The 11,512-nt window shown below is 38.4% G+C and overlaps 1 protein-coding gene across 2 annotated transcripts in view; it reads left to right on the top strand.

The window, feature by feature from the left end:
- The window catches only part of LOC126457188 (bifunctional peptidase and arginyl-hydroxylase JMJD5), an 88,269-nt gene extending 82,572 nt beyond the window's left edge, over positions 1-5,697 (top strand). For both annotated transcript variants that reach the window (XM_050093277.1, XM_050093279.1), the window contains exons 7-8: positions 3,579-3,925; positions 4,034-5,697. In XM_050093277.1, the coding sequence (XP_049949234.1) occupies positions 3,579-3,836 (258 nt within the window). In that variant the 3' untranslated portion in view covers positions 3,837-3,925; positions 4,034-5,697. The remainder of the gene's footprint in view (positions 1-3,578; positions 3,926-4,033) is intronic.
- Positions 5,698-11,512: the final 5,815 nt, after the last annotated feature.

Raw genomic sequence — 11,512 nt, forward strand, 5'->3', positions numbered from 1 at the left:
TTGCATTCCTTTTTGCCTGCTTCATTTACTGCATTTTTATATTTTCTCCTTTCATCAATTAAATTCAATATTTCTTCTGTTACCCAATGATTTCTACTAGCCCTCGTCTTTTTACCTACTTGATCCTCCACTGCCTTCACTACTTCATCCCTCAGAGCTGCCCATTCTTCTTCTACTGTATTTCTTTCCCCAGGAAATGTACCACACTAAAGCTCTTCCCCTGGTCAAATTCAAATGATAATACCTTGTATCAACAGGATTTGTATTGTTTGGGGTTAGCCACAGTTTGACAGTGGCCATTGAGGTGGGTTGACAGCATTTTAGTTGTGATATCCAGATAGAATACTGCATAATAGCTGCAGCAATACATTACATTAAATCCAGTTTACTTTGTCATATGATATTCAGAAGTGAAGTGCAAAATATTGTAAGCAGATAACACATTTAATTACAAGGTGTACAACTTTGCTTCCACCGTTTGCCAATAGGTGGCGGGAACAGTAAGTAGCGGTCGAAAGAAACAGTTTGCAGACGTCAGGCAGTTAGCTTGGTCCTCATTCAAACATTAGACGATTTGTGCCTGCATCATAAAGTTGTTCTCGATTGAAAATGTCAGTTTACGAGCCTAATTCTCATCATTTTGGGAGGTGTTACTGTTTTGTTTCAGTATAAAGAAAACAGCGGCTGAGTCTCACGAATGCTCTCAAGTACGTGTGGTAAGGACACTATTAGTGAAAAAACGTGTCATGAGTGGTTTCAATGTTTCAAGAACAGTGATATTAACATCGTAGACCGCCACAGTGGTGAAAGAGAGAATGTTTTCGAAGATGCAGAATTAGAGACATTGCTGAAAGAAGACTCGCATCAAACTCAAGAAGAATTGGCACGATTAGTGGGAGTTACACAGCAAGCCATTTCAGAACTTCTCAAGGCTATGGGCGTGATTCAGAAAGAAGGAACTTTGGTCCCGTGTGAGCTGAAACCAAGAGACGAACGGCATTTGTGTGTTTGTGAACAGTTGCTTCAGAGGCAAAAGCGGAAGGGATTTCTGCATCGCTTTGTGACAGGGGACGAAAAATGGGTTCATTGCGACAACCCTAAATGCAAAAAATCATGGGGATAACTCGGCCATGCTTCCACATCGATGGCCAAACTGAGTATTCACGGCTCCAACATCATGCTCCGCATTTGGTGGGACCAGCTCGGCGTCGTGTACTACGAGGTGTAAAAACCAAGTGAAACTATCACAGGTGCTCGTTATCAAACGCAATTAATGCGTTTGAGCAGATCATTAAAAAACAAATGGCCACAATACAGAGGGGGACACGATAAAGTGATTTTGCAGCACGACAATGCTCGAGCCCACGTTACAAAAGAGGTCAAAACGTACTTGGAAATGTTAAAATGGGAAGTCCCCACCCGCCATATTCTCCAGGCATTGCTCCCTCTATCGCCTGTTTAGATCAATGGCGTATGGCCTGGCTGACCAACACTTCCGATCTCACGAAATCACAAATTGGATTGATTCGTGGATCACTTCAAAGGATGAACAATTTTTTCAACGCAGGCTTCGTACACTACCCAAAAGATGGGAGAAAGTAGTGGCCAGCGATGGAAAATACTTTGAATGATACATATGTAACCAATTTGTTCCATTAAAGCCTCAAATGTTGGGAAAAAAACAGTGGAAGCAAAGTTGTACACCTTGTACATTATGTAAAGAACATTAATATAATAATGTAAATGGATAGGTAAAAAATCTACTCACCAAGCAATGGCAGGAGAACACACACACAAAATGGTTAAACTTTTTCAAGTTTTTGGAGCCAGTGGCTCATTCTTCTGGCAGAAGAGTTGGAGAAGGCAGAGGGGTGAGGAAAAAAGACTGGAGAGGCTTAGGAAAAGGGGTACAGTTCAGGAAAGTCACCCAGAACCCCGGATTGGGGGAGACTTATGAGACAGGATGAGAAGTAAAGACAGACTGTTGAGAACAGCACCAGTCAAGATTTGAAAACCTGAGAACTTAACAGTGGAAGACAGCATACAATGTAAAAGAAAGAGTACTACTAAAATGTTGTGCACGAGTTAATAACAGTAAAAAAGCTAAGTAAATTGTACGTAACAGAGGTGGGAGGGAGATGGCGAAAAATAGACAGGTCAGGAAATGACAGATGTAGAAAATTAAAATGGAGTGAAGACAGTAGTAGTTACTGTGTATAAATGCTGCGAGAGAAGGAATTAACATAAATTAAGGCCAGGTGGGTGGCGAGAACCAAGGACATCTTGTCCTTGGTTCCCACCTGTGGAGTTCTGAGAAACTGGTTCTGGGGGAGGAAACCACATGGTGCATGTGGTGAAACAGGCACTGAGGTCATGACTGTTGCGTTGTAGAGCATGCTTTGCAACAGGATAGTGTGTGTCGCTTGTATACACCCTCTGCCTGTTTTGCCCACCACACCTAGAACAGCTTTTCGTCGCCCTTCCAATCTCTATAATTTCCTTGTCAGACTGTATGCTGCTCCTGCACCATTTCCCTATCATATGGCTCCTACCCCTGTGACCGTCCCGCTGCAAGACTTACCCTATGTGCCCTCATTCCATCACCTATTCTGGCCCTGTAACTGGCAAAACATGTACTATCAAAGGGACAGCCACCTGTAAAACATGTCATATACCAGCTGTTATGTCAACACTGTTCAGCCTTTTACATGGGCTTGACTACCACCCAGTTGTCATTCAGGAAGAATGGGCATAGGCAGAAGGTGTATACCAGCGACACACAATATCCTGTTGCAGAGCATGTTCTACAACACAACAGTCATGATGTTGGTGCCTGTTTCACCACACACGCCATGTGGATTCTTCCCTTAGAGATCAGTTTCTCAGAAGTCCACAGGTGGGAACTAAGGACAAGATAACCTCGGTTATCGCCACCCACATAGCCTTAATTTACTTTAATTCCTTCTGTCTCAGCATTTATTCACAATAACTAATCCTTTCTTCACCCCATTTTAATTTTCTACATCTGTCATTTCCTGACCTGTCTATTTTCCACTATTCTCCCTACCACCCCTGTTTCATACAATGGAGTTAGCTTTTCACTTGACTTGTACATGATGTTTTAGTAGTAATCTCAGTAAACTCTTCTGCCATAAGAAGAGGCCACTGGCTCCCAAAGCTTTTAAGGGTTTAACATTTTTGTGTGTGTGTTCTCCTACTGCCACGTGGTGAGTAGATTTTTTTATCTATCCTTTTACATTGTATCATCAATAATTCATTATTTTCATTGTTAATATAATAATGGAAATTCCTGGGGGGAAATTCTAATAATGGAAACTGTAAAGGTAACATATTTTTGTTTTGTATCAGTTAGCTTTGCAAAGTTCTCAGGAATTTTTGTTTGTCGAATGCTCAACATTTGTAGATAATATTCTGGTTTAGAAACCATGAAAAAGGGCCAACTGACACATTTTCCTACAGTAAGCTGAAGTAGACAACTTTTGAATAGGGAAAATCATTTTTATAAAAAAAAATTATTAAATGGTAACAAGAGCTTATACTGATGTCCTTGATTGCAGGTTATAGGTGAAAAAAGAGTACTTCTTTATTCACCAACTGATTCGGATGCCTTATATCCTCCAAAAAGTGGCTTGGTTACTAACACGGCCCAAGTAGACCCGGAAGCACCTGATTATGAAAGTTTCCCTTTGTACAAAGAAATCTCAGCAATGGAAACTGTGCTCTTGCCAGGAGAGATGCTGTACATTCCACCTGGATGGTGGCACCATGTAAGAGCTTTATCTACCAGTTTCTCTGTTAGTTTCTGGTGGATGTGAAATTAAACAACAAATAAGCAAAATCTGAAGAAGAAAGATAATGCAAAGAATTGTTGGATAAATGTATTCGTTTAAAGATCACAAAACAGGTAATAACTATAAGAACTCCTTAGTAAGCTGTAAAACATAATTTTTCTGAAATGAAAATGTTGTGTGTCCATAATGAGACTTTTTGAACATATATTCTTCTGTTTCAGATAATTTACCAGTGTGATGAAGCAGAGCTATTATTTTGTGAAGTATTATTATAACTAAAGCACTTAAATTCGTATATAATCAAAATTATAAGCATAAATTCTAATGTGAAAATGAAATAACTCATTCATATTCCAGAATTTGAGTACCGGATGTAAAAATTAGAAAATTGAAAGTTCAGTGATGGCACATTCAAGAATTGTGAGATTTTATTGGGTTTAAGGTAGAGATTTGATGATCCAGAGGTTTTGTGTTTGATCCTGAATCCCCAGTTGCTACTAGAATTTTATTCTGGCAGTTAATGTCACATTTGTAACCAACACACTTCGTGTTCATTAAAAAGACTGTGTAATCTGTGTTTGCAATTAAATTACACATTCACTATTATTACTGTCCTTCGTGCATTGTTTGGCTGATTCTGTTTTGGATCAAATGGCTACATAAGTATGCCGCCTTCAAAATGTTGTTAAGCATTGTGGAGTTTTCAGATTAATATCATTACTTTTATGATTTGTTGTGGAAACGTCAGTATTGGTCTGCTTGGATTCGGATGATGAACACTATCATTATTAGAGAAACAAAAAAGCAGAATTTTTGGACGATTTTTTCAGGTGGAAAAATTGACAATGATCTATTTAATTTTGATAAAGGATGTGATTTAAGGTGTATTTACCCTTTTTATGCTCTCCTGTAATGTTTTTCAATGTCTGTTCTGCATGATTTATTGAGTATAGATAAAAAGAGATGTACTATGTTGCTGAAATTAGTAATTTTAACTAAGTGTGCTAAAATGCTGCAAAAATGAAATTTAAAGTGTTATCCTGATACCCAGCAGTGCCTTTTAATAGAATACAACCTATGCTCAATAAATATGGTGAAGAATTTGCAGGAAATATGGTATGTTTGTGAACTAAATATGCATATTGGGCAAAGGCAACGTGTGAGATGAGCTTACGTTAAGCATCCGTATGGTTCTGGATTGAAGCATTGTCCTTATTGGTGTTTCATCCAAGGCAAGAAGAGTAAGTATTTAGCAGGGGCAAGATACAGTGAATCAAAGGAAGGATGGAGCAAAATAACCCCTTTAAATGCAAAGGAGCCGCTGCACAGTATGGCAGTATAGGGCGGGCTGCGCATCGTTATGCAGTATTGCCAGGGTCCATTTGTTTAAGTATTGTGGTGCACGTCTCATTCACTCTAGTTTGTGGCCAAAAATTTTCACATAGGTAGCTGCTTTCAGTGCCCTGAATTGGATCATTTTACCTGTAACCTTTCAGGATTTCATTAACCCTGAGCAAAGCCACATCATGCTTTGCCTCATCAATTCAAAATTGTACTTCAAGCAACACAACTCGTCACCCATAAAGGTCCATTCAGGAAAGGTGGGGTCTCTATCCACTGTTAGTGATTTATTTGGGAATAAATCTGGAACCATATGCTCTTTTTGGATTTTTTATACAATTTATTGTACGATTAACATATCATTAGATGGATGTGTTAAAAGAACATTATATCATGGGCCAAGTGCAGCTAGATGCTGGGGAAAACAGCAGAACTTTAGCTGTTGATAGTTAAATGTTTTTGAAAAGGAAAGGTTGTTATTGCTAATTTAAATCACAGTTGCAGTATGTCATCCATAATTGATAGATTAAAACTGCCACCCCCCTCCCCCTACGCACTTCCATCCTGCCATGTTTCTGTTCATGAGTTAGTTCATGAGGTTGGAACTGCAGACATAGTTTTAGCCTTGCCCAATTTTTCCGTTACAATTCTATAAACACCTCCCATATTGATGCTTCTGTAATGTCTGCCATCATTTCAACTGCCTGTCAATGACCTTTAGTTGAGATACAGAGAAAATTCACTGTGTTGTTACCGCAGAGCCACTAAGGAACATTTTTCCACACAAGCGATTTATCACTTGGTGCCACTTATCCCTGCTCCCCTCCTCTTTTTTCCTCATACATTTTCACTCTTGTCAGTTTTTGCATGGGCTGTATACAAATCTTGTACTTGGCCACCCCTAACACCTCTCAGCTTGGTGCCCCAAGCGGTTGGTCTTAATTGTGGAATGCCCTGTACAGAAATGTTAGAATTGCGATGCCTCTGGTGCACACCAAGTGATGGCTTTTGACACTTGGGACTTAAATTAGCTCTGTACCAGTGGTACAAAAAGTTGCAGGCCCAACGGGATGCCCCAACCGTTATGGAAATGCTTGTATCACTTGTATACAAAAGCACTATTTCCATGCTTCTGCTGCAGCATGAGGTGACAGTTGCTTGCCATTTGCCCAAGTTTGAAGCAGAATTCTATTTTAGAACGTAAGTTTTTCAGGCTTGACAGTATTACTGCACCACACCTTACTTTCACAATGCATACACAAAATCTACTTATCTGGGCAACCACACGGTTTCGCAAGCAAATGGTGACAGGTTGACTTTGAGGTATTTCACACCAGCAACTCGTTCATCTTATTTATTCTTCATAGGTCGTATTTCTCATAACACCAGAGGTGTTTTATAATCCTGATGTTAATTGTTAACGTATTTTTGTGTAAATATAAAGTCAAGAAAACAAGACTTTTGTATCTTATTTTCTTGTTGAGGCAATAAAGAACATTTATTTAATGTGTACAGTTTTTATTTTTCACAAAACCCATTTGTTTAACTTCTTATGTTTGGGACTTAAAATCTTGCTCTGTTGTAGCCCAAACTCACAAAACCATCAAAGATAAGAAAAGTTGTTTAATAGTGATGTAGTAGCGGACAAAAGCTGAGGATCGCTGTAGCTTATGAAGTTTGAGGTCTGTTTATTGATGTAAATAACAATAGATTTTTCAAGGTTGAGACAGGAGAACTATCTACAGCTGCAGACAGAGTAAGATGAGATATGAAAGAACTGGTGATAACGTGTTTATATGTTGTACTCTGAAACATTGACGTAAAATGAATTTAAAAAATAAACAGCAAAGCCAGACAATAAGTGATGCTCATCAGTAACAAATATGGATTTGTGCATTTTGAAATGCATTTTACTTTATTTTTTAATGTACAGTATAGCAGGTTTTCTAATTAGGGTTCAACTCAAGGATGGCAGAAAAATGTGCCCCATAGTCATGCTGCTAAAAACTATGTATTGAGAGATCTACATGTATAGTAACATGCACTGCTCTATTTTGCAAGATATGGAGCCAGATTAACGATTATTTTTCTGGTACACCAGCCAGCCTTGTAACATCCCTTGCTGGGTAGGTTACACTAAAAAAAAACTGCTGACGAAGAATCCGTTTACCAACCTGCACAAGGAATTGGGCAAATGTGTGTCTCTGTTTGAATAAAGCAGCTCTTCAGGCAGATTGTAATCATACACTTAAATCCTGTGTATTTGTTCAGTGCCAGATAATTGCTCAGATACAGCTTGCAAAATAAATAATTGGTTTTTATAAAAAAGGAAAAGGTTCATTGACTGATACTTCAATTCAGATGATAGATGCTTAAATAAAAAATCTGGATAATATCTTAACAAAAACAAACATAATGAAATGCTGCTCAATAAGTGAAAGTCCTAGGCCATATAATCAAATTAAATGAAATTGAAGTTTCCAAGTATCGACAACATTCTGAGTCCGAATGATTGTGAAACTGTCTAGAGTTAGTTCGAAACTTGTGTGAGACTTTGTCACTGAAACCAAGAGTAAATTTGGCAAAATCTAAAACAAAAATATTTCTATCAGTTGAAATAGTGCAGCCTTCTACCACACATCATTTGTGTGTCTCGGAGTTACTGCTGCTGGCAACTCCTGCACAAATTGACTCATTAACTGGCTGGCCTACTGACGGTGACTGCTGATTTCCCATGATTTATGTAGCCTGTTCATTCTTCCCAGTGTTTCACAAATATGTAATTTCGGAATCCATTTAAATTTAACACATGCAACAAATAAGTAACATACCTCAAAAGATGTGTTTCTTGACGCTGATCACTCTGTCCTTTTGTCTACAGACCATTCACTATATTTAAATGAGCATTAAAAGTATAAATCTCTTGACACTGCAAAAGATACAAACAACCATTTGAATAAAATTATTATGAAATACACAGCCACCAACTTGCGTGATTGAGCCACACCCACAACACATTTATTCTAAATGACACCAAATTTGAGTAACAGGCAATTTTAATATTGGCTCATAAATTCAGTCATTAATTTCATTATATTATTAAATTGCAGCTACTACTTGGATAAGTAAGGGTGAACATTATACATAGGTTGTCACAGATTTGTATTCGTAATACATGCTGATTATTGTATACGGGCTGACAAACTGAGCATTTCAAGGGTATTCATTTTGCCAATTTTGTATTAGAAACAAAACCTTATATGTACTCCTGCAGTAGACTAACTGGGATATGACTCTAGGCAGTTTCTGGACACTACACCCAGCTGCTTTGCATTTTGTAAATATTTCTATGGCAATGCCTCTTCATAGCTCTGTAGAAAGCTATTGCTTTGGCCTATAGCCATTTGCACATTGCAATTGAAAGCCATCAAAAGAACTGCCAGGTGTCAGGGATTCTGTAAGTTGACTCAACTGTAGGCATGTCTTAGTAGTAAACAAAAAATTTGCTAAAACTATATATAATTTTTTCATGCATCTTGGTGTTTTATGTAATCTCTCTTGAAACATGTTTTACAATGATTTATTTATGTAGTATATTTAGTGGATACTGTCTGCGAAATATGTTGTGGATAGTTGGTAACGAAGAAGTTATAAGTTTAAATTGTACACCTGATGCAGCAATTTTTCACACATCTCACTGTTTCTGGTTTAGGTTTAGGAGGATGCATCACTCTGGTTTAGGTTTAGGAGGATGCATCACACACACACACACACACACACACCCAGTAGACATGGGACAAATGTAACAGCTTCCAGCCACAGCTGTCTGCCACCAATTGCTGGTTAGATATTGTTTGTGGCTGTATGCATTTGTGCACAGCAATGCTTAAAATGGTTTTGTGCAGTTTCAAGACTCGTAAACACAGTTCAGTTTTCGTAATTGTGGCTGTATAACCAAATTCAAAGCTGCAATGAATTTGTCTCCTTGATACAGAGAGTTTGTTGTACTTAGTTTTAATGTGGGTAGTCTGTAACATGTAGGTCAATTTTAGTCGTATTTTGAAGTCAGCAAATGGCAGTTAGTGGAAGGCCCCAGTAAAATGGCTGGCAGCTAACCCCACAGCAACCTACTCCAACCAGCTGGACTTTCCAAGACCCATGTGAGTACACCAGCAGAAACATGCCATCTCCTCAGAAATTCCCACAGCCTTCACCTTATTTATCTGGCCTTGCCCACAACTTAAATAGCCCTGTTCTGTCAAAAACATGTCAACCACTAACTGCCAAGTGCCTGATGGTCATAATCTTGCAGCCTGCACGTGGTTTCCAGTGGTTTTTCATGCTTGTTTTGGAAAATGGTCCCCAGTCTTTTGACTTTCAAATCACTATACACAAACAGTTGAAGTACAGTAACACACATGCTACAGTAGTTTGTGATGCACAGGCAGTTATAACACACAAATTTCTTCCCTGTGTTAATTGATAGCTATGGTGACAGGAAGTGCAAGTCACAAAGTAATTGCCAAATCATAAAATAGAAAAGCAAATGCAGTAAACATGAAACCGTTGCTAGAAAGACCAACAAGAATTTCTTATTGTGAATGTTTTACACCTTCCAGTACTCTTCAAGAAATATATTTTTCACATTGGAAACATTTTTATAAGTAAGTTGGTACGGTGGTCTTGAAAGTATATAAATGGATACAGAAGAAAAGTACTTTCTTTCCAGAACACAGCAAAATTTGTGCACTGGAACTTGGATATTGTGTCACCCTGTCCCCCTTTAGACATGGAGATCGGCATGGTTGGATGAGTTATATCCACAGTGGTACAGCTAGCATTATTGAGAGCAAACACATCAGAAAGTTACCTGTGGAGAGGCCACATGTATGGTTCTGAAGAGTAGAAGGTACCTTTTCAGTAGCTGCAGCAACAAGCTGTCTGGTGAATGAAAGATCTGGCCTTGTAACAGTAGCAAACATGGCCAAGCTGTGTTGATTCAGCAACATGTCTGCAAACAAGGGAAAACTGTGGTTGCTGTATACCCTGAGGATGTGCAGTACTTCTGTATGGCTTAATAATGGTGGCATGCTTCTTGATATACAGAAAATAAACAGCCACCCTTGATAGTTCAAAAATCTTACATGCTAGAACATTTTGAAAGGTAGATTGGAGTTCTATACATACTAATTGGGATATCACATCCCAGAGATGCAAAACAGTTGTTCAGTAGTGTAATGAACAAGAAAATTGGAATGCAGATAAAATATACTATGAATAACATAGTGAATGGATTATTACAGCCTAGACACACACAGCCATGAACCGTTACAGTAGTGGAAGCAGACGTGAGTTAGATTATAAAAGTCAATGTTTTGGTCACGTGCTGCTACCATTAATGCTGCTGGGTGGTTTTGGCTGTACAGCCATCATCGGATTTAATGATTACAGCAGCAATACATAGGTGTGTAGTCAATATCTGGTGAATACTGGCAATGTTGTAATCATTAGATGTGATGATGGCTGCCCATCAGACTGGTAATCAATTTTAATAAAGTAACATGTGACCAAGATAACTTTTGAATCTAATCTTGCACAAAGATCACAGGTATTTTCCACAAGCCCAAACAGCATCTTTTCAAGAGTACAGTGCATGCCTACTAACTCTGCACATGAGTTTTGCGGAAAAATGTATGATGAGATAGAGATTATTCAGTACAGTGCAAGATATGAAAATTTACTTCTAATGGTGGACTGAAATTGACTTCTGGAAAAAGAAGGAATATCTGAGAGAACATGAACTAGAGGCAGGGAATGAAAGGGGGAACCACATGCCAGAATTTCACACACTGCACAATTTAATCATTACAAACATTTAGGTTAAGAATCGTGAAAGAAAGTTGTATATGTGGAAGAGATGTGGAAACACCAGATATCAGATAGAATATACTGTGGTAAGATGGAGACGTAGAAACAAAAGCTGAAACTGCAGAACTTTTCCAGGGCAGATATGGACTCTGACTGTAATTTGTTATGAACTGCAAATTAAAATGGAAGAAAGGTAGGATAATTTAGAAAAGACATACGTTGTTGAGTGTCCCAAAGGGAACGATAGGCAGTGATTGAAATACAGTAGGCTTCTTTGAGAGATGAATTAGTGAAGGCAGCAGAGGAACAACTTGGTGAAAAGACAAGGCCGGGCAGAAATCCTTGAATGATACACAATTTATTGGATAAAATATAAAAATGAAGCAGGCAAAAGGGATAGAAATGTGTAGAGAATGCGACTGACAGAAAGCGGCAAAGCAGTAACAGCTCGAGGACAAATGCAAAGTTATAAAAATACACATGCCAATGTC

Source organism: Schistocerca serialis, chromosome 2 (genome assembly GCF_023864345.2).
Source record: "Schistocerca serialis cubense isolate TAMUIC-IGC-003099 chromosome 2, iqSchSeri2.2, whole genome shotgun sequence".
NCBI lineage: Eukaryota > Metazoa > Arthropoda > Insecta > Orthoptera > Acrididae > Schistocerca > Schistocerca serialis.